The sequence below is a fragment of the Lepidochelys kempii genome, chromosome 2, assembly GCF_965140265.1.
Source record: "Lepidochelys kempii isolate rLepKem1 chromosome 2, rLepKem1.hap2, whole genome shotgun sequence".
NCBI classification, from domain to species: Eukaryota; Metazoa; Chordata; order Testudines; family Cheloniidae; genus Lepidochelys; species Lepidochelys kempii.
This window is the reverse complement of record NC_133257.1, coordinates 262,745,446-262,773,314: the sequence shown is the minus strand read 5'-3', so window position 1 is coordinate 262,773,314 and position 27,869 is coordinate 262,745,446. Positions and strand designations below refer to the sequence as shown.

Below are 27,869 nucleotides of genomic sequence, written 5' to 3'. Positions count from 1 at the left end.
GACTGTGTTCATTAAGTTGCCAAGTGACTGGCTCTGCCACAAGCTGGCCCCTGCGATCCACAAAGCATAGTTTTATCTTCACAAGGCATGAAGGTCTCCCTGAGGTGTGACCATTTCACAAGAAGGGTGTGAGGCATAAACAAGGCATGAATGACTATACGGTGGCTCAAGTGTGAAAAGATGACCACATGGCATGAACTTGTACATGGGGCAGTGCAAAGCATGAATGTGACAGTGCAGCAACATGGGGCTTAAATGTGTCACCATGAGGCACAAAGTACGTCCGTGTCTTCATGAAGCATGTGCATGTCACCAGTGTGATGTGTCACCACGTGTGTGTCACCATGAAGCAGGCCCATCATCACGAGGGGTGTATGTTTCACCACAAGGCATGATGTGTGCCGATGTCACCACAGGGCACGTGCTTGTCACCACAGAACATGATGTGTTCCCATGTCTCCACAAGGTGTGTGCTCTCACCACAAGATGTGTGCGTGTCACAAGCGTGTGTCACAAGATGTGTGCAAGTCCTACTAGGCATGAAGCATTCCCATGTCACAAAAGATGTGCGTCACAAGGTGTGTGCATGTCACCATGATGCGTACAGCATGCCCATGTCACCAAGAGGTGTGTGCTATCTCCACGAGGTGTTTGTGTGTCACTGCAAGGCATGGAGTATGCCCGTGTGACCACAAGGCATGTGCTGTCACCACAAGGTGCGTAGCATGCCCATGTCACAAGACGGACGCTGTCACCATGAGGTGTAAAGCGTGCCTGTGCCACCACAAGGCGGGTGCATGTCACCATGAAACGCATGTGTCACCATGTGGTGTGAAGCATGCCCATGTCACCAAAAGGCATGTGCTATCACCAAGAGGCATGTGCATGTCACGGCTACCGCTCTGAAACCTGTCACCAGGGGTGTGCGACTCACAAGTCATGTGTGTGTGTCACCACAAGGGGTGTGCTATCACCACAAGGCAAGTATGTCACCACAAGCCATGTGCGTGTCACCCCAAGGGGTGTGCTGTCACCAGCCATGTGCGTGTCACCACAAGGGGTGTGGTATCACCACAAGGGAAGTATGTCACCACAAGCCATGTGCGTGTCACCCCAAGGGGTGTGCTCTCACCACTAGCCCTGTGTGTGTCACCACAAGCCATGTGCGTGTCACCCCAAGGGGTGTGGTATCACTACAATACAAGTATGTCACCACAAGCCATGTGCGTGTCACCACAAGTGGTGTGCTTTCATCACAACGGAAGTATGTCACCACTAGCCATGTGCGTCACCCCAAGGGGTGTGCTGTCACCACTAGCCATGTGCGTGTCATCCCAAGGGGTGTGCTGTCACAAGCCATGTGCGTGTCACCACAAGGGGTGTGCTATCACCACAAGGCAAGTATGTCACCACAAGCCATGTGCGTGTCACCACAAGGGGTGTGCATGTCATCCCAAGGGGTGTGCTGTCACCACTAGCCATGTGCGTGTCACCCCAAGGGGTGTGCTGTCACAAGCCATGTGCGTGTCACCACAAGGGGTGTGCTATCACCACAAGGGAAGTATGTCACCACAAGCCATGTGCGTGTCACCACAAGGGGTGTGCGTGTCACCCCAAGGGGTGTGCTGTCACAAGCCATGTGCGTGTCACCACAAGGGGTGTGGTATCACCACAAGGGAAGTATGTCACCATTAGCCCTGTGCGTGTCACCACAAGGGGTGTGCTGTCACAAGCCATGTGTGTGTCACCACAAGGGGTGTGCTATCACCACAAGGGGTGTGCTGTCACCACTAGCCCTGTGCGTGTCACCACAAGGGAAGTATGTCACCACAAGCCATGTGCGTGTCACCCCAAGGGGTGTGCTGTCACCACTAGCCCTGTGTGTGTCACCCCAAGGCGTGCAAGGTGCTCGTGTAAACCCAGAGGCGAGGCGTGCGCGTGTCGCCAGGCGCCGGAGGCTTCGCCAGCAGGACGCACCGGCCCGCTCTGCCCCGGGGCCGCCCCCGCCGGTCCCATCCCGCCCCCCTCACCGCCGCCGGCCGGCGGGCAAAGGTCGAAGGCAGGGGACACAACCACCGTCCCCTCCCAGGCCCCGCCCCCGGCGCGCGCCTCCCTGAGGCCCTCGGCTCCGCCCCCTCGGCGCGCGCCACGGCGACACCGCGAGCCCGCCCCCTCGGCGCGCGCCACCTCCTCGCTCCTGCCCCCGCCCCCTCCCCTTTCCGCACGCCGAGCCGGGGCGCCGCGGGAGCCCCGCCCACCGCTTCCCTCCTCGGTTACCCGTCGTGCTCCGCGCGGCCCTGGCACTGACGTGGCTGCCCGCAGCCGCCATCTTGTGAGCCTGGGCGGGGAGCGGGAGAGAAGCGCAGGAGGGAACCGGCCCCGAGCGAGAGCCCGAACGAGACCCAGAGCCCGGGGCAGCCAGCGCCGGGTAAGCGGCGACATCCCCCTCGCGCCGCCGGCCCAATGTCCTCCCGCCCCGCGCGGCGGCCTGGGGCCCTTCGGCGCCGGCGGCCGGGCTGCGCCCCGGGCCTGGGGGTGGAGGCCGCTGGGTGGGGGAGCGGCGGGGCCCGGCCTGCCGGGAGCGGCGGGGGCGGACCGGCGTGTTGCCCAGGAGGGGAGGCACCAGTAGGCCCCGGCGCGGGCCGCCCCTCCCGGGGGAGCGTGGGGCGGCCGGGGAGCGGCGAGAAGGGGTCCGGGGAGCGGTTCAAACGGTCGCTGCCCGCGTGGGGTTCCAGTCCCGCCTCCCTGACCCGGCCTAGGGACCCGACCCCGGGACCCCCGCCACCGCCCCAGCCTGGGCCCGGCCTAGGCACCCGACCTGCCTGCCCCCTTTTCTCCCCCCCCCCCCCCCCCCCCGCAGCCTGGGCCCGGCCTAGGCACCCGACCTGCCTGCCCCCTTTTCTTCTCCCCCCTTCCCCCCCCGCAGCCTGGGCCCGGCCTAGGCACCCGACCTGCCTGCCCCCTTTTCTTCGCCCCCCCCCCCCCCCCCCCCCCCCCCCCCGCAGCCTGGGCCCGGCCTAGGCACCCGACCTGCCTGCCCCCTTTTCTTCTCCCCCCCCCCCCCCGCAGCCTGGGCCCGGCCTAGGCACCCGACCTGCCTGCCCCCTTTTCTTCTCCCCCCCCCCCCCGCAGCCTGGGCCCGGCCTAGGCACCCGACCTGCCTGCCCCCTTTTCTTCTCTCCCCCCCCCGCAGCCTGGGCCCGGCCTAGGCACCCGACCTGCCTGCCCCCTTTTCTTCGCCCCCACCCCCCCCCCCCGCAGCCTGGGCCCGGCCTAGGCACCTGACCTGCCTGCCCCCTTTTCTTCGCCCCCCCCCCCCCCCCGCAGCCTGGGCCCGGCCTAGGCACCCGACCTGCCTGCCCCCTTTTCTTCTCCCCCCCCCGCAGCCTGGGCCCGGCCTAGGCACCCGACCTGCCTGCCCCCTTTCTCCCCCCCCCCGCAGCCTGGGCCCGGCCTAGGCACCCGACCTGCCTGCCCCCTTTTCTTCTCCCCCCCGCAGCCTGGGCCCGGCCTAGGCACCCGACCTGCCTGCCCCCTTTTCTTCTCCCCCCGCCCCCCCCCCGCAGCCTGGGCCCGGCCTAGGCACCCGACCTGCCTGCCCCCTTTTCTTCTCCCCCCGCCCCCCCCCCGCAGCCTGGGCCCGGCCTAGGCACCCGACCTGCCTGCCCCCTTTTCTTCCCCCCCACCCCCCCCGCAGCCTGGGCCCGGCCTAGGCACCCGACCTGCCTGCCCCCTTTTCTTCTCCTCACCCGCAGCCTGGGCCCGGCCTTGTCACTCGACCTGCCTGCCCCCTCTTCCTCCCCCTCCCCCCCCCCCCCCCCCCCCCCGCAGCCTGGGCCTGGCCTAGGCACCCAACTTCGGCCCAGCCAGTTTTAGGGACTCAGTCCGGAATCTCCCACCTTGGCCTGGCTAGCTCTACAGACCTAACTCCACAACCTTGGCCATGTCAGGTCTACAGATCCAATATCCTTCCCCTGCCGCGCCCCCCCTCCATCCCCGTGGGGGAGTTGGATGGGGGCGGTCAGGTCAAATCTCTCTCTCTGAGTAACTTGGAGCTGGCCCAGGGCATATGGATTTTTCTTTCTTGGACCGTTGGCTAGCTTTAGGTATTTAATAACTGTCCAGTCCTGGGAGTGTGATCTGGGATGTGTGTGCCTTCATTAAAGGTTTGAGGGTATAATTGCTTAATTCTTGTAGAGCTTGGGTTGGGTTGTGTGATGGGATGAAATGGTGAAGAGTACAGTTGCTGTCTTTACCCTGGAACAGATTTCTTTCCAGTCTCAACTGCTTGGGTGGGTGACCCAGGAAGTCAGCCTTCCACTACTCTGCATGCAAGGCTTCCTTATAACAGATTAGCTCTTGGCCTACAAAATCCCATCTGCCTTTTATCTGTGGCCCATATATGACACTCCAGGAAGGTAACCCTCTCCCACAATTCATCTCACCAGTAGTATAGAATTCATTGGTCATGAGGCATGATTGGATTTACCCCATCTTAGTATAATTAAAACTTTTGTCACAAAATCATCCAGTCACAGTATTTGACTTTGTCACTCTGGCACTTGGTACCTACCAAAGCAAATTCTTCAGGTTGACTGAGTGTATGCAGAAGTTTTATTTTGAATCCATCAGCTTAATCTATAGCTGAAATGTTAACTATTCAGGTAATATTTTGAATTTTGCTGTGCAACCACTGAGCCTCACAACACCTCTTTGAAGAGCATTATTATCCCTGTTGTACAGATGAGAAATTGAAAGCTTAAAGTTGAGGGATTTGTCCAAGGTCATTTAGCAGAACAGTTCTATTACTGTTTTTGCCACTCTAATAACCCAAAAGGTTTTTATCTGAATTTGGGTATTTCCTGTCATAACTTTCCTTTAAGGGAGTTAAATTTTCCTCCAAATATTCTTTATTTCTTTGTGGACTTTCTACTCAAAGCGGTACCATTATATATACTGTTAAGCTTGTAGGTATGGAAGGAAAGAGATTTTCTGAAAATGTACTTAGAGGGTTGGTTTGATGCCATTATTTCCTCTACTGGACACCCATAATTGCTGCAAAGCTTGGGAGCTGACTACTTCCCCCAAGCCATTATTGTAATGGTAGCCCTGGATGAAAAGGTGAAGAAACTTACCTGACTTGAAGCTCTTAATTTGGCTGGCTTGATTGTCTTCATTTGCCATGCTTACTGATACTTCTGCGCTGGCAGAGCAGCAAAGCCAAGAGATGGTTTAAACAAATGTCACTTCTACCTGCTCAGCAGCTTTGGGTGCTACAGCAATGGACACTGGTTAAGAAACACCTTTAAAAATCAGGTGCAGGGTAAGTTGTACCCATAAATAGGTAGCTTGACTGATCATGGTGTCCACTTATTTGCTGTGGGTTCCTAATTCAATAACCTTAAATTGGATATAGTGTCTGTTACTAATCTCAACATCAGTCTGTATCAGCAAATCCCTTTGTATAAAGTTATCAAAGTTTTTTTTTAAAAAATTCTTATCTGAAAAGGGACTATAAAAGTGGTACATTCTTACTCAATAGATCTTTGTGTAGGTCTGAGTCATACTTGTTGAGTCTGTTGACAAAATGGAGCGTTTCTTAGGCTTTGAAGCTAGCAGAGTTAGGAATGGACAGGATTCTGTTCCTTTTTGTGACTCAGCAGAATTGTTCACTGTGTTTGTTACCCCTGTGTAAAACTGTCCCTAGGTACTAGAATTGCATGGGTACAACTAAGGGCATAATTACCATGCAGAACCCTTATTACATAAATTGGTGGAAGAAGGAAGGAAACCCATCTTGATGACAAGATTGGTTGAGTTTGGAATGATGGGAGTTAAGTAAAATGACTTTTTTTCTATCAAAGCTGCTCAGTAGAAAATCACTGAGATGACAATATTTACATTTCAGAGTAGAACCACACTTTAGTTTCATCATCTGTTATGAAATATTTTATCAAGTAGGTCATTCTCATGAGTATTGTAGTGTTCTGGATTCTTTACAGTGGGTATATTTGGTCAGCATAGTCTATGGCTACACTATAGCTTAAGTCGAGATACGTTACATTGCTCAGTGGTGTGAATTGGCAACCCCCCTGAGCAACATAACTCGTGCCTAGTTAAGCACCAATGTGGACAGCACTATGGCAGCAGGAGAGTTCCTGCTGACGTAGTCACTGCTACTCATTGGAGGTGGATTAGTTAAGTGGACAGGAGACTCCTGTCTGCTTAGAGCAGTTACATAAAAGCAGGCGTCTCCAAACTTTTTGAATCATGAACCCCCAGGGCCAGCTCTGGGGAAGCGCAAAAAAAAAAAAAAGCGGCCGCCGGCGTGCCTCCGAAGACGGAGCGGCGAGAGCCGAGCGGCCGCCGGCGTGCCTCCGAAGACGGAGCGGCGAGAGCCGAGCGGCCGCCGGCGTGCCTCCGAAGACGGAGCGGCGAGAGCCGAGCGGCCGCCGGCGTGCCTCCGAAGACGGAGCGGCGAGAGCCGAGCGGCCGCCGGCGTGCCTCCGAAGACGGAGCGGCGAGAGCCGAGCGGCCGCCGGCGTGCCTCCGAAGACGGAGCGGCGAGAGCCGAGCGGCCGCCGGCGTGCCTCCGAAGACGGAGCGGCGAGAGCCGAGCGGCCGCCGGCGTGCCTCCGAAGACGGAGCGGCGAGAGCCGAGCGGCCGCCGGCGTGCCTCCGAAGACGGAGCGGCGAGAGCCGAGCGGCCGCCGGCGTACTGCTGAGGAATCAAAGGTCCAGGAGTGCTGCTGCCGCTGTGCTGCCGGCTCTCCTCCTGCTGCACACCCCCAGGGATGGTCTTGCGCGCACCCCACTTTGGAGACCACTGCATTAGAGAGCTTACAGTGGCGCAGCTCCTTGGTGCAGTTGTGGTGCTGTAAGCTCTCTCTCACATAGCCATTTCCTTTCTCTCCTCCCCCTGCCCCGTCTGGTAAAGGCCTTGTTCTTGTGGAGACTGTAGAACTAGTGATACAGCTACCACTAGCCCCAGCTATCATTCTCTTCCTTGTCCTGATGGGCAAAAGTTTTGAATCAGCTTCCTGCTACAACAGCTGTTTTTCTGCATTATTCAGCAGTTTTTCTTGCTGCTTGCAAGTATCTAATTTCATTTTTGTTTCTAATACATGAAAACATTGTGAATATATGGTATTACTTTTGCTGATGTCTCAATTCTAATATAATTCCTATTCATATGCTGATCTTGATCCAAACAGTCAGTTGAGCATTGGCTCTTGGATTTGGTCAAATGTCAGCCACCAATCTTGTTTCATTTATTCTTTAACTTGAATTTATTCACAGTATCTAGGGTGAGTGTAGTCATAGTGTTGAACTCGTATAGTGAATGGGGATGGGGTAGTATGTCAGACATAGTTTAAAACTTGAGCAGTTTTAACTTACATAAGTATTTTGCTATTGTAAGTCTGAGCCACATTCTGTTTAAGTGGAAGTAGTTAACCCTTTCTGCTGGTTAGACTGAGCACAGTGTTCTTAGGTTTCATCATTTTTGAAAGCAGATGAAGCTGTAATCAAATTACTTTAGATATGCCTTGACTGGGTAGGAGACTACACTTAACTCTGACATCCTCTTTCAGGCAATTGGGGGCATCCAGAAGGAAAAAATAGAATAGCCTTCTGCTTCTGCCCAGAAATCTCATGATTGTAGTCTAACTTCTTCCAGTAGAGTGAATTCCTTTCCATTTTTTGCCAACCTTTTTTTAAAGGAAGATACAGAAGTAATGATCCAAATGAGCCTCTCTAAACTTAATATCTCTTTGCAAAAATGTGGGCTGCCAAAAGCTGAGAGCCCACTGGATTACTATGGAATATGTTAAATTGTTTGCCTGTTTTTTTAGATAAACAATATTATCTATGGGTTATCCCTGTTCTTTGTCTTGATACACAAACTGTTCATAATATTTTAACGTGGTTCAGGGTTTTATTTTTGAAACTTAGAAGTGCATCACTACTTCTCGTGCATTAGGTTTAACTTGAAAACAAGAACCCCAGACTAATGTGGCTTTTGAATAAAATGTTAAATGGTCCACCTTTTGTCTCCATGGGTTCTAGAACATTGTGCAGTCTACTTCTGTTCCCATTACTGCAGGAATGACTAAATCTTTCGTGCACTAGGGCAGTATTTAACTGTTCATGTCCCACCTATTTATTTCTATTACAGTAGCACATAGGGGCCCCATTATGCTAAGCGCCATACGAACACACAGTGTGAAGGTCTCGCCCCAGAACTTACTTTCACCTGCCTACTTAAACTGTAACCGACAGAAGAGATGTGATGGAATTTAGGTGAACTCGTGTTCCTTAGGAGTCATGTTTCATTCTTGTGCAGAAGCAATTGAGAAGCTGTGGCCAAAGTCGCAAGTAAGATCTGCCGTCAATGAAGAACATCATCTTGATTTGAAGACATGCCAAGCTGTGTTCAGCACCTGCAACATTGCATTTATTTGGTCCTGATATTTAGCTGCTCTTGTATGGTAGTTTGGCAGAGAAGTTGTTGTGGCGCTCAACATTTTTTTTAAAAGGGTTAGCTGCGACTCTTGGTTGAAAATAACTTACAGTATACATGTTTTCATCCAGCCCATCTGGGGACTGGCATTGTCTGCTCTGCATGACTCTTCATCTAGTTTCGTAGAGTGCCCTGTTCATCAAGTCTTGGAGAGCATGAAAGCCACATTTAGATCAATCTTCAGTTATGCTTAGCAAGAAAAGAATACATTTTGATGGCTCTTGTGGTACCATGAAGAAGAATCACTTCAAATGGGCACAGAAGGGAATTCTTAAAGCTGAACTGTGAAGCAGAGACAGAATTCCCTTTACTGTACCATGTCTTTATAGACAGCTTTTAATTGGCTTTTTCCAGAAGGAATGGTTTATTTTATGTTAGAAACATCAGGAATGTCAGGTCTCTGCTTTCCTTGTGTTGGTTGGTAAGTAACCAAGATACTGTAACTTTTTAACTGTTTTTCCTTTCTTTTCCAAACTCAGCATCCCACCCCTTTCAGTTGGAGATAGGGAAAGTTGCCGCTCTGGTTATGGCATTATGTGCAATCAACCATTTAAGATGCACAACAGATCTTACCAAATACCTCCATTAAAGAGAACAGAGGGCTTAATATATTGTAACAAGTTGTTGGTGGAAGGGCAGAGGAGGAGTGTAGAGGTAGTCTTAATAACATCATGGTGAGAGTATTAAATGATACCATCTCTTGTTTTGCAGCTCATCTTTAAATACTCTGTACATGACTCATCTTTAATTCTAAGACTTCATAGAAAGTTAGATTGCCGATGATGATACATACTTAGACTAAAAATTCTGAAAATTAACATGACTTCTATATCTAAAACTTATGCTTAATTTTAGTCCTGTAAATAATATCTTGAAAGTAGTAGTCTTGATTTCAGTAGAAGAAATTAGAAATCCAAAACTATTCCGGCTTCAAAGAATTCGTTGGGTTGGCTACAACTACTTGCTATTTAGCCATCTTTCATCCTTTGCTTCATAGGTGAAAGGCCAGTAAACAACTTCTACAAATAGTTAGGTATAACTGTTGAATAGTCATGTGTTTAGTTACATAGTTGACAGTATTCTGATCAGGAGCTATTTTTAAAATTTGCTGCAGTAGAACATTTTAAGCTAAAGGAAACATTCTTCAAGTACGAGAGCATGAAGGTTTGTTTAATTGGCTATATATCCATTTCAGGTGTGAAATACTATGCTGCTAGATTACGTTGGCACTAAAACTTCTAAGATGGTTTATCCCTGTGAAAGTTAGAAATGACCCAACATCTAAACAGTACTTTACAGGTCAAAGGCACACCAAGGAAAACTAAAGAGGTTGGGTAAAACTGTGTTTCTTTACTCTGTGCATTTGTTAGCATGTCGTATAAGTCCATGCAAATATAAATTTTACTTAGTCTTCAATGAGGAAGAGTGCCTTTGATATGTTGGGGGGGGGGGCGGAAATTGGTCCATAAACCTGTCATTCGTGCCCATTAAGCATTTAAGTAGCTGGCAAAACATTTGGACACAAGAAGCAGTTTCTAGAATTACATTTTGGTTATACTGTTGACAAGAAAGCTAACATAGGCGGTTGGGGATGGAGAAAAGGACTGCTGTGAAAAATATTTTAAATACATATCTGAAATCACAAGTTTAATATTACATTTCAGACCGATAGTGCTTTGGCTTCAATATGGTCAATCTTTTATACAAAGGAGGCATTTTAACTAGTTATATTGTAAATAGCATGTTATGGTGCACAAGAATGTGTGTACATTAATGATACTCCTTACCAGTTGTAGCTATTGGAAGAAAAAGCTAAAGGAAAAATAGCTGAAACTGCTAGTGCTGGCTAAGGGTTTAGCAAGTCTTTAGAATGCCTTCCTTACAGCTGCTTTCTCTTTAACAGACATGGCATGTTTGTACTCTGAAGTAGGGAATTAAGCTTTTCTGCAGTCAGTCTTATTTGCTAGCAGTGCCTTTCCATCTTTTCTATGTTGGTCATCATCAGTAGTAGAAGACAGTTTGTGAGCAAGATGCTTATACTCCTGCCCAGTAGCTTTTCTTGCCATGGTTTGAAACAGTGGACATGTGTAACACCACTTTAATTACTGCTGAAGCTCCATGTGAGTGTGGTTATGGAGGAGCACAGATGTAAATATTTTGGTTTTGCATTTAACATTCTACTACTCAAATTGTGAAAATGGCAGAAGGATGTTGGATATCCAGGTTTTTCCCCACCCTATTGCCTTAACACAGTGGTTTTCAAACTTTTGTACTGGTGACCCCTTTCACATAGCAAGCCTCTGAGTGCGACCGCCCCCTAATAAATTAAAAACACATTTTTACATATTTAACGCCATTATAAATGCTGGAGGCAAAGTGGGGTTTGGGGTGGAGGTTGACCGCTTGCGACCCCCCATGTAATAACCTTGGCACCCCCAGTTTGAGAACCCCTGCCTTAACGCATTCTACAATATCTTTTCGTTAAAACAGTGTGAAATTACAGGAAATGGCGACTTACATCACAATTGCTTTTTTATTTAGTCAATAAAGTTGAATCAGTTGTACATGGCCAAATGGAACTGTGCCATGAAAGACTAAAAGACTGCATTCCAGTTTTCAAAGATCTTAAATCCCAGTTAAAACATCAGTAAAAATACACACTTTTCTTGGCAGATTATTTACAGCATAGTTTGAATTAAAATTAGTAGACTGGCTTTATTCAACAACTATTGGATAGCATATAAGCAGCAAAAGGAGGAACATACTGAATTTCTAAAGGCACGCAAGTAAAATAAAATGCTATTAAAACTGGAATGGATGCTAAAGTATAGAACACTACTAAACGTACCTTTTAGTCATGTCCCTTTTATTTTCGATAATGTAATGCTTAAAGGTTAACATTTGTCAGTGGTGCCATATACCACTTGAGCAAACTTCTAAAATGAATTCTGCATAGTAAAAGCATTACTATAAGACTCAGTCACTCTAATTTTAACTTTGCTATGACTTTACCTAACATACATCACTTGCTAGAAATGTACCTGAAGTTTGAGATATATTGTGCTTCCTGGTATAAATTTGCAGTCTTACCCAGAAATGAGTCTTTGTTCCTCTTACTGCTTACCAGTGACACGCAACATCTTAACTGAACCTGAATAACAGGTTTCTGCCACTGTGCAAACCTTATGGGAGGTGCTATAGAATGCAACATCAGAGTAAGGGTGTGCTCTGTAGTGTTCAGGGCGCGTCTACACTTACAACGATGCAGCTGCCCCGGTAGCACTTAGTGAAGACTCTACCTACGACACAGAAGAGCGTCTCTTTTTCGGTATAGGTATGCCACTTCCCTGAGTGGCAATAGCTAAGTTGACGGGAGGAGCCCTCCCATTGACATAATTTTGTCTACACCAGGGGTTTAGTCCGTATAACTACATCACTCGGGTGTGGATTTTCACCTAAGGGATGTAGTTATACCAACATAAGTTTGAATGTAGTCCAGGACTGGGCCTAATGAGCAGCAAAACAGGAGTACGGGTAGCAAAGGCATATTCAGAGCTGGTGAATGGTACTAGGTTTCAGCCTCCATGGATGTCAGTCATGTCTACAAAATGCGGTTGGCACATTTAGCAGCAGCTCAATCTGTAAAAGCAACCCTGACCTGGAGGGCCGTACCTTACAGGCGATAGAACAACAGAATCTGTTAATTCTCTTGCATCTCTTCTGAGGATGCTAGCTGGGGACTTGCCTATATACAAAAACTGCCTATTGCTGACAGTGGGTGGTGCTGAATGTGGTTTGGCTGCATATGAAGACAAGGGTAAACCACATTAAGGTAACTTTTGTCGTGAAGACAAGCCCTGGATGAACTACTTGGGGAGGTTACACCTGTGCACTGGGAACTAGACAGAGGCCACCAAACTAGCTTCACACGGACTGTCAAACTGTTAACAGAGCTAATATTTGGGGTCTCTACTAGAGTTGGGGAAAAGGAAACCGGAGTAAAGGAAGATTCTTTACTTAAGAATAGGCCATATATTGGGTAGTTAAGACTCACTTTAGTATAGTTTGCCTTTTCTCAGGTAAGACACGTAATGGCACACATCCAGACATCTGGAAGAGGCAAGAGAATGAGAAGACACTGGTATGTCTACACAGTATACATGCGTGGCTGGCCCGTGTCAGCTGACTGACTCAAGGAGCTCAGGCTGCAGGGCTGTTTAATTGCAGTGTAGACATCTGGGCTCCAGCCCAGTCATCTATACTGAAGTTAAACTGCCCAGTGAGCCCTAGTCAGCTGACATGGGCCAGCCATGGATATTTAGTTGCAATGTAAACATACTTTTCATGGGCCTTTTTGGGTAAGGGTCTCGCCATATGGGGTGGAGAATAGCTATTCAGAAATTGTCAGTGTTAATAGTTAGGCTGGTGGTCTTCATAAGTAGATGTGCCAGGGGAAAGAACTAGAAGACAGTTTATATTACTGTAGTGCGAGATGCCCCAGTCACAATTACGTCCCTGTTATACTTTGCGCTATACAGACACATGAAGATACAGAAGGCATGACTGAATCTCTTCCATTAACAATAATATGTAAAAATAGCACTAAAGCCTGTCTTTAAAAAAAAAAAAAAGAGAGAGAGATTATAGGGTGGTGAGAGAATGGAAGTTATGCTGATTGATACAAACTGGAAGATGAGTTAGTGGAAGGAGACAAAAGAGGAACTGGAGACTGGAAGAGGCGTAAAATAATAGAAGCTTCCCTCCTTCCAGCAGCCATGGTAGGGGGTAAGTTTATCTGACATCTAGCCAGAGGCAAATACAAAAGAAACCCCAAGCAGGAATAGCACCAGGAATTGCATAATTAACGCAGGTTTGTAGCTGGGTTTCTCTATAGAGCATTGCTACTGGTAAGTCTTGCTTCTGTCTAATGGGTGCCTAGTAAATGTTTCAAGTTCTGACTTTTACACAGATGAAAACTAGATTGGTAAATATTTTTATGCCATTAAAAGGACTACAGCTATATGCTCACGTATTGTGTACAGTTTGGGTGCTGCTATAGAGAATATTGGACAAGACACAGAACTGGGTAACAATTGTGGTAAAGCATACATTGTATCCAAGGAGAGAGAGGAGCTAAGTTTATATTCACTAGAAAAGATCATTTAAAATGGAGACATAGTGAAAAGTGTAAAAATCTGAAGTTTAATAGAAAGGTGGATGTCATAAAACTACTGAGGAGGATGATAGTTCTAATTTAGGCTTAAATGGGGAGCACAAACTTATCTGCCACCAAAAGAATTCAAGGAAAATCCTCCAGTCTCCATAGTTTGTGGAGGGGAAGTAGCAATGGAATTTAAATGTAAACATAGCCCTGGTCTACACGGGGGTGGGGGGTCGACCTAAGATGCACAACTTCAGCTACACAAATAGCATAGCTGAAGTCGGTGTATCTTAGGTCAACTTACCCGGCCGTGAGGATGGTGGTGAGTCGACTGCTGCCGCTCCCCTGTCAACTCCGTTTCCCCCTCTCGCGAGCTGGAGTTCCGGAGTTGACAGGGAGCACGTTTGGGGATCGATTTGTCACGTCTAGATGAGATGCGATAAATTGATTCCCCAGTAGATCAATCACTACCCGCCGGATCAGCGGGTAGTGAAGTCCTGCCCATAGAAACTTGTTACTGTAAGACAACCACAGATTGTATGCCTCTTTTGAGGCATGGGAAGACATTAAGAATCTCAACTACATGTTAACTGAGTATCCAATTTTAAATGGCTGCCGTCAAGATAGTCATAACCTAAATTCAGTTATGTCTTTAAACATGTAAAATATTTTTTAAAAATTTACTCCACTTCTTTACAGGGCTTGTAAAGTAGCCTAATGGTGGTGGTACTCAGCCCTCCAGCAGGGGTGTAGTTATAAATGCCTATGTAACAAAATAAAGTCCAAATCTCTTTTTTTTTTTTTTTTTTTTAGTCTGGTATAGGGATCTGCTGTGGAGGCAGCACACTCCTGCCCAGTGGAATGCTTCCTGTCATTCACTGCCCTCACCAAATAAGGATTGACATTGTCTGCTGCGAAAGGAGGCATCTCCTGTTCTTGTCTGGAAGACTGGTGACAGTGTTTTGAGGAAATGGGGGCTCTAGAAAGAAGGAAATGCATTCCTTTGCAAATGAGTCATGCCATAATCTTTCTGTGTGATACAACATTCATAAGTTGAACTACAGTTCTCTCCAGTAGCTCAATATTTTGGCTTTATAGGAATATGAAAGCATTAAGGTTTCTTAAGAGAAAGCATCTCTTTTTAACTATGACAATAAAACAAATTTTAACTGGAAGTAAACCTAACACTAAAGACAGTTTCCACGCCACATCTTATTAAACTTAAGTGAATTAAATGTTGGTGAAAGATTCCAGAATGACAGTCCTCGAGACTGAAAACTAACATGGACAGTGGTGCAACAGAAGCATCCCACTCTGCTGATCCTAAACTTTAGTCTATCTCTGTGTGAAAGAGTGTGATAGCTTCTTGATCATTCTGAGACTAAATAAGGATCCCTTTGACAGAGGGCACTGGGATGCGCAAATCTTTTTTGGGCGCTACACTGAGTCATATTTAGTCTAACTTCAGATATTTATATATTGGCTTCAGTAATATTCAGTAATTCCACAATTATTTTTAAAACTTTGGTTAAAAATGTATCGACTAGAACATCATTTTTAAGAACATAATTGCTGAGAACCTTCAGTGAGTTTTGCAGCGAAACTATACTATTCTTAACACATTGCTAAACAACTCAAGGTAGATTCTGGTCTCTTTGCATTACTCATTGCTAAGTATTTTGGGGGTGGGGAAGTGTAATAACTGACATGTTTTAGTCATCAAAAGGAAATTGAGTTTTGTGACATGGACTATCTTAAGAGTTTCTTAAATTCGAGGGACAGTCTTAAGTCTCCCTTGCTTACTGCACATGTGCAGTAAACTTTCAGATGACCGATTCATTGGTAATGTGTTAACAGAGTACACATCATATTATATAAAGAATTTGGCTTATTGTAGTAAACAGAAATCCTCTAAAAATCATGCCGTTTATGACTATATATTCCTGCTGCCTTTTTTGTTCGAAAATGTATACCTTAATTTTAAGTTAACTTTTCCATTCGTGATGGTCATCTCTGCATATATCAATGTACATTTGAGACCTCAGTTTCCAGGCAAAACAGTAACAAAGTGAATTATGTCACCAGTTCAATGTAATGCAGTGTCACCATCTACTAGTTAAGGAACATAAAAATGTTAAGCTTTTGTTTTTAAATTTAAAGTTCTTAACCTTTCTCTCTGGTAAAATTTGTCTTGGATGCTGTTTTCAATTGAATGCAACATACAGTGATATTAGAAAAGAATAATTTTTTGTTGCCATAAACGGCAATAATTCCTATCCCTAGAATGACATGGTAATATCTTTTATTGGACCAACTTCTGTTGTTGAGGGAGACAAGGTTGGTCCGATAAAAGATAATACTTCACCCACCTTGTCTCGCCAATATCCTGGGACCCACACAGCTACAACACTGCATATCCTTAGAGTATAGTACTGAATTTGCTGATAGCAACATAATGTACCTTTTAATGGAAATATAGCGGTGTGTCAGTTACATAGGTGAACTGCAAAGCTTTTGCTGAAAATGTAACCCTGTGGGTCAGGACTTAAAAGTAGAAAAGCAGATATTTGTTAAAACTGTCTTATATTTTAACAGTTTCAGAGCACTAGTTTCCTCAAATCCTAAAGAATCATATTCTGAGCTCTTTTTTTGGTCTTCCGCTTTCATCGCAACTTCAGTGCTCACTTGTAGATAGGATTAGAGTAGAATGATTAACACCACCACCATTTTCTCATATTGTCCTTTTGACTGATACTTTTGCGTACCCAATCTCGACCAACAGTCAATGATATCTCCTAGGAAGTTTCAATAAAACCAGTTGATCTACTTTTGAGAAGATTGTCTGTCTCAAAGATGCGGGTTTGGTGTTTAGCAAAGCCTCAACCAATATGTTCACACTGCAAATTGGCTTCCTCGTATAAATCAATCCGCTGGTGAGGAGGGAAGCAACTGTTAAAGAGCAGGGAAGCATGGTGGGCTGTGTCGGGGATTTGTCACTTCCCATGTCTTTGTTTAGTGAACAGAGTAGTGTTTGTGTTTTTTAAAAAAAAAAAAAAAAAAGGCAGCCCAGGTCTTAACATCTTTTAGTCAGCTTAGAGTGAATGATATATTTATCATTTTGAGGTAATATATGTGCTATGAGTAACCCACACAAAGCGTTGAGGCACGATGAAGTAGTCAAGTGTGGTGTTCATGTTGATAAATCACGTACACTTTAATGTTTTCTTTCACTAAAAATTAATAAAAAGAAAAGGAGTACTTGTGGCACCTTAGAGACTAACCATCTGATGAAGTGAGCTGTAGCTCACGAAAGCTCATGCTCAAATAAATTGGTTAGTCTCTAAGGTGCCACAAGTACTCCTTTTCTTTTTGCGAATACAGACTAACACGGCTGTTCCTCTGAAACCTAAAAATTAATACTTAGCTTTTGTATAACTTTTCAGCATTGGAAAAGGATGGTGATGCTGAGTATGTCAGTAATTGAAAGATATAGCATAAGCACACTAACAAAAGATTCAGGACTACTTATGGTAGCTATCTTATAATTAGGACTACCTTTTCCCCCATTTGTCAAAGTCCTTGCATTTTCCGTAGTTAGGCAAAACAGTTTAAAAAAACCACTAATCTGTATCCAGTGCATTTTTAAAATCCTGAAAAGACCATGAGCTCCTGACAGCTTTTGTTAGAATTTGTGTTCAGCTGCTAGTCTATAGCTGTTCTTAGCCCATGTTACTATGAAGAATGTTGTCAGTAGTTATACATGCAGTAACTTGTACATAAGACCAGATGGTATTCACCCAAGAGTTCTGAAGAAACTCAAATATGAAATTGCAGAACTACTAATTGTGGTATGTAACCTTTTGCATAAATCAGCCTCTGTACCAGATGACTGCAGGATACTAACACAGTCCTGGCAATTACAAGGCGGTCAGCCTAACTTCAGTACCAGTCAAATGGGTTGAAAATAGAGTAAAGAACAAAATTGTCAGACACATAAATGGACTCAGTATGCTGGAGAAGAGTCTGTGTGGCTTGTATAACGGGAAATTATGTCTCACCAATCTGTTAGAGTTCTTTGAGGGTGTCTGCAAATGTATCAAGGGTGAGCCAGTGAATATGGTGTACTGGGACTTTTAGAAAGCTTTTGACAAAGTCAGTCTCCATGGCTTTTAAGCAAAGTAAGCACTCATGGGATAAGAGGAAAGGTCTTCTAATGGATCAGTAGCTGGTTAAAAATAGGAAACAAAGGTTAGGAATAAATGGTTTTCACAGTGGAGAGAGGTAAATGGCAGAGTCCCCCAAGGATCTGTACATGAACCAGTGCTGTTCAATACATAAACTTTCTGGAAAGAGAAACAGTGAGGTGGCAAAGATTTACAGACAATAAAAATTACTCAAGATAGCTAAGTCAAAAGCTGACTGGGAAGATTTACAAAAGGATCTCACAAAACTTAGTGACTGGGCAACAAAATGGAAGGTGAAATTCAGTGTTAATAAATGCAAAGTAATGCACTTTGGAAAACATCTCAACTGTACATATAAAATGGGGTTTTAATTAGCTGTTACCACTCAAAGATCTTGGAGTCATCCTAGGTTGAAAACATCTGTTCCATGTGTGACGATAGTCAAAAAAGCGAACAATATTAGGAACCATTAGGAGAAGGATAGGTAATAAGACAGAAAATGTCATAATGCCACTAGATGAATCCATGGTACGCCCACACCATGAATACTGCATGCAGTTCTGGTCACCCTGTTTCAAAAAAGATAGAGAAGGGCAACAAAAATTATTAGTTTCTATGTGAGGAGAGATTAAAAGACTGGGACCCTTCAGTTTAGAAGAGATGACTAAGGAGGTTATGATAGAGGCTTATACAATCATGACTGGTGTGGAGAAAATGAATTAGGAAGTGCTAGTTACCCCTTCACAGAACACAAGAATCAGGGATCACCCACTGACATTAATATGCATCAAGTTTAAAAAAAACATAAGGCAGTACTACTTCACACAGTGCATAGTTAACCTGTGGAACTCATTGCTGGGGATGTTGTGGAGGCCAAAAGTATAACTGGGTTCCAGAAAGAACTGAATAAGTTGACAGAGGATTGGTCCATCAATGGCTACTAGCTGAGATTGTCAGGGACACAACCCCGTGTTCTGGGTGTCCCTAAGCCTCCGACTGGCAGAATCTGGGGCTGAACAACAGGGGATTGATCACTCAATTACTGCCCTGTTCTGTTCATTTCCTGTGAAGCCACTGTTAGAAGACAGGATATTGAGCCAAATGGACCATTGGTCTGACCCAGTATAACCATTCTTATGTTTTAATTGTCTTGAATTTCTTCTCTCTAGATTTCATTGGCCAGTGCGGGAACACCATATTTCAAGCATGGGAAATATTTTTGCTAACCTCTTCAAAGGCCTTTTTGGCAAAAAAGAAATGCGTATTCTTATGGTTGGTCTGGATGCTGCAGGAAAGACCACTATTTTGTACAAACTTAAACTTGGTGAAATAGTAACTACTATCCCTACTATAGGTAAGATATTTACATTTTGCTTGCTTTTTTAACCTTTTTGAGATTCTGATCCCTGTGGCACATTGTTCACATACTTCGGTGTCTTGAGTCCGTCATGTGCTTTGCTGGTTTCGTGGCTCGGTTGCAGTGCTGCATCCTGACTTGGCTCTAGTGACACTTCACCTCTGAAGGCTTGGGGTGGAAGCAGTTACCTCTTTAGGCCTGGGAGGAGAAGAGAACCTATGACCAATGTTCCCTCTAATTTTTTACATCCATGTGCGGAATGAATTTTGTTGTGTGCACCAATATGGAGGTGATGTGTGGCGGGGGTGGGGCCCAGTGGTTCAGAGTGTGGGAGGGGGCAGAGGGTTGGGATGCAGTGGGGAGAGGGCTGGGGGTTGGGGTGCAGGTTGCAGAGGGTTGAGGTGTGGAACAGGGCTCAGGTCTGGGGCAGGGAGTTGGGGTGCAGGGGGGCTCTGGCTAGGGATGAGGGGGTTGGGGTGCAGGCTGCGGTGGAGGGGAAGGACCTTTCTTTCCCTCTCCCCCCCCATGCCCTATCTTGCTGCAGCAGGCCAGGGGAGAGGCACCTTTTCCCGGCCGCGGCAGCTCCGGGGCTAGGGCCCCTGTGGTTGCACACTTGCATGGCCCTTGATAGCCTGCCATGTGGCCGCACAGTTTACAGAGAACTTAGCATATGACTGCTTTTAATTCCATTCCTTCCTTCTGGCCAGTGTGTGGAGCAACTTTTAATAGGCTGGGGAAGTTTGTCTAACTTTTCTATGCTAAGGGCACCACAAACATAAATCATTTGGGGGGGTGGGGGTAGGGGTGGAAAAACAGAGTGGCTCTTCTGGGGAGATGGAATGGTCAGAGGTTAGAATCAAATCAATAAAATCTGAAGGTAAGGTAGGAAGGAATATATTTAAAAGTCCTTTTAGTTCCTCTTACAGTTCCAGCCGCAGAAGTTTCAGTTGCGGAGCCATTCATACACACTCATTACTGTCTATTTTTAGGGGACTTCAGAAGGTAAGAGAAACAGCTCTTAACCATGTTGAGGTCTTGAGAGGAAAAGTGTGAAAGCATCTAAATTCAACTTCATATACTTGTCTTTTATGGTTACTTCTGAGCATGAATTGGAGACAGTAGTATATATTTTCCTGCTTGATCAATTTTTTTTGTCACCATTTCTATTTCAGGTTTCAATGTAGAAACAGTAGAATACAAGAACATTAGTTTCACAGTGTGGGATGTAGGTGGTCAGGATAAGATCAGACCTCTCTGGCGCCATTATTTCCAGAATACACAAGGTGGGTCCTCAGTTAAATGACTATCTATAGTAAAGAAACTTGTGTGTTAAACTTTTTTTTTCCTGAATTGCTTACTACATGAAAACATAAGCCAAAGCATCAAAAAACTGTCCATTCAAGGGTTTGGTAAGTGGGTACCAATCCAAAACTTCAGTGTGTTTGTTTCAGTTCCCAAATTAGATTAACGTAGATGTAAAAATGACAACAGTTGCTCCTTTAAAACACTTGAGAATCAGCTGTTTTGCTTGCCTGTCAAAACCAGGGTTCAGAATTCTTTCCTCTGGAAGAGTTGAAAATCTGCTTTTAAACTAATGGAGAAAATATGCTCCTTTTTAAGTACTTGTCATCTACTACAGAGCTAACATAAAACCAGGCGTGAAGGACATGAGATAACTAGAGGAATTGATGTTAAAGCATGTAAAATACAAGTCTTGTAGCAACTCTCCTGCCCTATAACAATTCTTTAAGAGAACTTACACTGTGTGAAAATATTTTTGTAGTTTTAGTTGTGTGTGTGTAATTTGAAATCTGTTCTTGGTCCAAAATTGGGAGAAAATCTATGCATAGTCAGCATTTGCTGGGATTTGTCGTTATCTCAGACAAAAGAAGTTCTAGTACCTAGAGACACACAAAGTGGTACGTACGTATCAATAAGCTGTTTGCTTTATCTTCTGTTAAACCTTCAAAATACTTGATTGTTCCCCAACCCTTCCCCCCCCACCCCGACCTGAAAAAAACTAGGATTTTTTTAAAAGGAGAATTTCTGGTGTGCAGCTAGTTGGGTTTTTTGTAATGATTGTTTTTGTTTTATAGGTTTGATTTTCGTGGTTGACAGTAATGACAGAGAACGAGTGAATGAGGCCAGAGAAGAGCTTATGAGAATGTTGGCAGAAGATGAGCTGAGAGATGCTGTCTTACTAGTGTTTGCTAACAAACAGGTATGAGTTAAAGGCTTCTATTTAAAAAAAAAAATTCTGAAGAGTCATGAAATAGTTGGGTAAAAATGTTTGGTACACTGCGATATGGCAGTCTTCAACGTTCCTTAGTGAGAGACTGAAAGGGCACTCAGTAGAATACCATATTGACACTGATCTGTAGCTCCACAGACTTCAGCTGAATTTAAAGTGTGGGTCCTTCTCTGAAAACTGACTCCATCAAAGTGACATCATAAATCTTCATATTTTTGTCACACTAATTTCCATACCAAATTCTCAGCTTGCTAGTAAAGAATGCTGCCAACTTAACTTAAGTTAATTTAAAAGTATTCTGCTATTGCACCTGTCTGAATTTCCCCATGCAATCAGGAAACTGACTATAAATAAATACTGCCAAAGCATACAGTAACCTGAAGATAGGTTATCTAATTCATTAGTTATGGTAAATTTTGGTGTCCCTTGTAATAGATACAAAAATTCTGTCAGTTGACTGCCTTTGTGGTATCCCTTTAAAAAAAAAAAAATTGAATGGCAAGCTCTGCAAACTCTCCATAGACTCAGTCTAGCTGGGTTTTCTGTCTCATGCATCACCACCAGTAGTGCATGGCTTGGTCTAGATTAGGGCCTCCTTAAAACTCATGTAACTGTATTGCAAATTTGAACACATGCAACTAATTAACTTTTCTGTGTGTAAGAATAGAATTCAGTTGACTCAGTTTTATTGGCTACAGCCATTAAAAGCAATAAGTAGTCATTGTTAGTCTTCAGGCAAGACTGAAGGTAGGCAGGGAGCAGAGCTGTTAAGGGTGCTATTAATGTACCTGCTCGTCAGAACTGCACTTCAAGTTTTTTCAGAAAAATCCCGTTTCCTCAGCTGTGAAGAGAACCTCGTGACTAAATGGGAGCTGACATTGTGAGGTCTCCCAGATGGCCTGAAACAATAGCCCTGAAGTGTGAGCTGTCTTATCTCAGTACATGTTAATTCTGAATCTTAGGGCTTGTCTAGCTACTCGCTGGATTGGCGGGCAGCGATCAATCCACCGGCAGTCGATTTATCGCATCTAGTCTAGATGCGATAAATCGACTGCTGAGCACTGTCCTGTCAACTCCGGTACTCCACCAGAACAAGGAGCGCAAGCGGAGTTGACAGGAGAGTGTCAGCTATTGACTTACCGCAGTGAAGACACCGTGGTAAGTAGATCTAAGTACATGGACTTCAGCTATACTATTCACATAGCTGAAGTTGCATATCTTAGATCAACCCTGCGTGGTAGTGTAGACAAGCCCTTAGTGAGTTTAAATGTCAGCATTAACCATTTTGGTGCTGATCTCTTAGCAGAAGCATCCAGCAATTACAGAATTGTAGACAGCTTGAATAGAGTTCCACCCCTTTTTCTAATTTGATCCGACTGTAAGATTCTCTTTTTTAAAAAGCACATTACCAAAGTTAAAAGATTAAACAGAAAGCTGTTACTTTTAATCTACAGCTGAGAGAAAGCAGAATCTTAACCGGAGAGCAGAGATTTTCAAAGGTGTAATTTAAATTCTTTAAAATTACTAAATTAAAATGTAACTGCTAATTTAATTAAAAAGGTAAATCTTTAGATATCCTTGCTTTTCCATTTAATAAAATGAATTCTGCATTTCAGTTCTGCATCACCAGCTTCCTTTTTCTTATACAATACAGTACTTTGGGGCAGTTTCATTCATAGGATGAAATAAATACTTTTCATTGACTTGTGTTAAATTTTTCTGAAAACTCACATTGAGTTAGGATAGTTACATACTAAGGTGTTATGCAAATACTTCTGGTGTTCATTGAAGTATTACTTGGTTTCGTACCTTCTCATATGTGAACACTTGAACTGAAATATGTAAAGGATTTTTCTAAGTGGAAAATGACTTTCTTGTTTTCCCACATTCAGGACCTCCCTAATGCAATGAATGCAGCAGAAATTACAGACAAACTTGGACTCCATTCTCTTCGCCACAGGAGCTGGTATATCCAGGCAACCTGTGCCACGAGTGGAGATGGTCTCTATGAAGGACTGGACTGGTTGTCCAATCAGCTCCGAAACCAGAAATGAAACCATAAAACTTCCTCTTCCCTCTTTTTCCTCCCCTCCCTTTTATTTCCTCCTCTTCGCCCTTCGCTTTACTCTAATGTGGCAAACTGTGCTACTTTGTGGTATTGAGTGCCGGAAGCTGTTTTCATTACTTTTGTCACAGTGTGTATTGCACCATGCTGTAAATGTGGCAAATACAAGCCTGAAAACAGTTAGGTTTCTTATTTAATGTAAATAGTTTTTGTTTCCAATGAGGCAGTTTCTGGTACTCCTATGCAATATTACTCAGCTTTTTTTATTGTAAAGAATCAACTCACTGTTTAGTACTGGGAAGGGATTTAAGCGGATTAACATATGGGTTGCCAGTAGTCAATGTGCAATAGAGCTGAATACTGTCCCTGTTGGGTTGTGAGATCTGTGTTGAGATCCATTTTGGTGGTTGGTTTTTAACCTGAATGCTCTATTTTTTAAAAAGCTACAGAAAAGTAAAACACTTGAGCACATAAGTAGTATGTTGGACATAATTTCTGTGATTCCAGTTTGAATACCAGTGATTTTTAATTCCTTTGACATGGCCATGCAGAAATGAAACCAAGCTTCATCTGATTAAAATACAGATCCATGTAACTGCTAGATCTCTGGATCTTTCTGTAGTTCATAGCATGTGTGTTCAAAGGTTTGTTTGAACTGGTTTAGAGCAGTTTGAAAATTTGTTCATACAGCTTAAACCTCTGTGTTTTGCTTCAGATAAGGTTGATATTGTGATCTTCCATCAGACTTGAATAATTTCTGGGAGGGTCACATTTTTAACCTCTTACATCCTATGTGAAGTGTTTTGTACTTTTCTTGTGTGTAAACCACTCCAGAAGGCAAAACCTTTCCACAGAAAGCACAGCCTACGTCAGTCCTAAGCTCTATAGTCGGAAAGTACTGTACGTAAATAAGAAATGCCATGAACAATTCACCAAACATCTAGGTATAGTGTCTAGAAAAAAGCATGAGAGTCTGGAGAATCATTCCATTCTAGAAGTATTCAATCCCATTTTGGAACAATCCCATATCTGTATATGTGTGAAAACCCTGGGCATCCCTCATACTGCAAGGTTCAGATTTGCCATCAGAAAAAGATCTCTTTACTTTTTTCTTTTGTATTTTGATAAACACTGAAGAAGCTGGAGCTGTTGAAAACATTAAACTTGGGGAACTATCAGAACTGGTTTGTTTAGTGTTGCGGAAACCTTTATGCTTTCAATACACAATTAGTAATCAAACTGTTTTGTATACTTGTTTCAGTTTTCATTTTGACAAACAAGCACTGTAATTAAAGCTATTAGAATAAAATCTCTTAACTATTTCATGTTTTTATGTCTTGCTGTTTATTTGATCACCTTCGTAGAATCATAAAGAAATACTTGTCGAATAAAATGTTTCCTGAAACTTGCACTAGTATTATTCATAGATCCCAATGATCCCTTCCAGCCTTGGAATCCCCTTGTCTGGCCTCCTGTATAATGCATGCCATAGAACTCCCCAAAATAATTCCTACAGCAGGTCTACTAGAAAAACATCTACTCTTGATTTAAAGATTCAGTGATTTGTGGTATGCCGAGTTGCATCACTGCCTGACCTGTAACTATGGGTCACCTTTCTGCCAGAGCAGTAAAGAATCCTCTCAGGGAGGTGTTAGGCCTTAAATTTGCTGATATCCAGTAGGGGTTGCTCACTGGATTTTAATCTCCCCCTTGTCATACTTCTAAGCAGTAACTTAATGTGAGATCTGAAAATAAGCCTTATCACTTAGTTTGAACAAGGTGGTTAATAAAATCTCAGCATCCCTGCATCCCTCTAACACAGATGACGAAAGAGGGACTGTGATAGAGATTGATACAATTATGAATGGTGTGGAGAAAGTGAATAAGAAAGTGCTGCTTACCCCCTTCCCGTCAGACATGAAACGGGTCCCCCCAGTGAAATTAATAGGCAGCAGGTTTAAAAAAAAAACTAAAGAAAAAACTTCTTTACACCATCCACAGGCAACCTGTGAAGGTCAAAACTATACCCGAGTTTAAAAAAGAATTAAGCTCACAGAGGATTGGTCCATCAGTGGCTATCAGCCCGGATGGTCAGGGGCACAACCCCATGCTCAGGGTAATCTTCAACCTCTGATTGCCAGAAACTGGAGCTGGATGACATGGGGTGGATCACTCAATAAATTGCCCTGTTCTGTTCATTCCCTCTGAAGCACCTGGCATTGGCCACTGTGGGAAGACAGGATGCTGGGCTAGATGGACCATTGGTCTGATCCAATATGGCCATAAAACTCTCCGCTCTCTCGCTGCAGTTCTGCTCCAGCTGTGACTCATTGGCTAAGGCTGCAATGTCTGCCCCCTCTTCTCTTCTCTTCCCTCGCTCTAATCATATGCTCTTCTCCCCTGCATTAATATGCCAGTGTGTGGGACTCCAGACAGCTGAACACTGATGATTTACTGACTACTATGCTCTGCGCTCGTCAAATGCCGTTGGCCTGTGGCAAGCTGGGGTGTAAATCTACCTTGCACTGCCCTGCTGCGTACTAAGCGTCCGTGTCGTTGCTGCCTGCTGACCATTCCTGTCATTTCTCCCAGTGCCTGGCTAGAGGGCTGGCAGTTCTGCTGTGGCTTGCTGGCTGAAGACCTGTAGAGTGGGAGTAAAGGGCTGCTTGAGGTGGTCACAGCGGGAGCAGGCTCTTTGGGAAGGGACTCTCAGCCAGCAAGCAAAGGCTCTCCTGGCTCTGACCTTTGGCAGAGCTGACTCCAGCAGTCATTCTAGCAAAGCCGTCACCCCAGCACACAAGCCAGTGAGTCGTTGTCCTGCCAGCTATCACGACTTCAGTGATTTATGAGGGAGGATACAGCCATGGACTGTGACCTTAGGTCGGTCACTTAGGATGGATCCACACAACGGAAGGCGTGCACAGGTTAGCCTGTCCGAGCTGGCTTGAATCCCAATAGCAGAGCTAACATTGCCGGAGAACCTGCAGTGTGGGCTTCGGCGCAGGGAGGACAAGCCCGGCACATGCCCTGGATATGTACTCAGCACCCGAGCCTATGCTGAAACCTGCATGGCCCTGTCTTCCCTGCATTGTTACCTGCAGCAGCTGGATTTCAGCTAGCTCAGGTAGGGCAGTCTGTGCCCAGCGTTCACCCTTGGTCTCTGTGTTGTCCCTGGCTGTAAAAGGAAGATAATTAATACTTCCTTTCTCACCTCTTTTGTTTGTCTTGTCTTTAGATTATAGGCTCTTCAGGGGTCTGCCGCATAACAAGCCTTTGCACAGCACCTAGCACAATGGGACCAATCTCGGTAGGGGCAGAATCTAGGCGTGCATAAATTGAAACCCGTGAATGCAAAGCGCATTTCAGTCGCTTGATCTTTAGCATAGCCGGTGCTTAGATTCATTGCACAATCATGTTTCACGTCCTGCCACCATGCTGCTGTGACCTGCTTGTGGGGCAGAAGTCAGCATGTTGCAGATGGGCTAGCCAAATGCGTGAGAGATCTTACGAAGAGAAACATTTGAGTAGCAGGGCACATTTCAAGACTTCAGCAGGCCAGGCATGTTGACGAGCACTGGAAGGGATAGCTGATGGCAGAAGAACACGGGGCAGAAAAAGAAACTCTTGGATGGACAATGGGGTATCCCAGGTGGATCAAAGGACTATTCAGCCACAAAGAAATGAGCAGACAACTGTACAGAATGGGCTCCCACCATTGCAAACCTCCAGGAATGGAGATGCCACATAGGAGGAATATCTCCACTACGGAAAGCTACGTTTCCAAGGTCAGTCTCCGAGGTAGTTCTCCCAGCAAGCACTGTGTGCATCCTGTCGCTGTTTGTTCTGTCTTTGTATATGGAGTTTCCTAGCGTTCTTACTGTGTAGGGAAATTCTAACGCCAAGGAATTGGGAACTGCCTGCAACCCAGATTATTCTACCAAAGGCTGTGCGTTTGCAGCCTGGAGTATGAGCTGGATAGTGGTGTATATGGATGTGCCTAGCTGGGAACAGTCCTATCAGGCTCTATCCACAGTCCTTGTTATGATGGTGGAGAGCTGCACAGATTTTCAGCAGGTGTCAATCCTCATAACGCCACTAAAGTCTATGGAGCTACAGCGGATTTCCACCAGCTGAGGATCTGGCCCAGTGTTATCTTTCCCACCCTTCTAAAGTAGGGGTCTAGTCACAACTCACTCCCTCAGTTCCATCAGTAATAAAGTGGTGCACCCCCCAGCCCCCATTAAATAATACTGAAGCCCCTGCGAGATGTTTCTAGCACACAGCGGTGGCTGTGGGCGCATGCTATGGGCGTGCAGAAGGCAGGCATTTT

At 44.9% G+C, this 27,869-nt stretch overlaps 1 protein-coding gene across 1 annotated transcript; it reads left to right on the top strand.

The window, feature by feature from the left end:
• The first annotated feature begins 2,296 nt into the window (after positions 1-2,296).
• Positions 2,297-24,868, top strand: ARF1 (ARF GTPase 1). Its single transcript, XM_073334834.1, has 5 exons — positions 2,297-2,428; positions 19,036-19,220; positions 20,396-20,506; positions 21,320-21,444; positions 23,367-24,868. Exons 2-5 carry the CDS (start codon positions 19,073-19,075, stop codon positions 23,526-23,528), a joined length of 546 nt encoding a protein of 181 aa, XP_073190935.1. The 5' UTR covers positions 2,297-2,428; positions 19,036-19,072; the 3' UTR covers positions 23,529-24,868.
• The last annotated feature ends 3,001 nt before the right edge of the window (positions 24,869-27,869 follow it).

Bases quoted from the DNA above. Each gene is read 5' to 3' on its own strand.
- ARF1 (XM_073334834.1), top strand. From the start codon at position 19,073: ATGGGAAATATTTTTGCTAACCTCTTCAAAGGCCTTTTTGGCAAAAAA. The intron at 19,221-20,395 runs GTAAGATATTTA...TTTCTATTTCAG, and splicing joins AACTACTATCCCTACTATAG to GTTTCAATGTAGAAACAGTA. The intron at 20,507-21,319 runs GTGGGTCCTCAG...TTTGTTTTATAG, and splicing joins TTATTTCCAGAATACACAAG to GTTTGATTTTCGTGGTTGAC.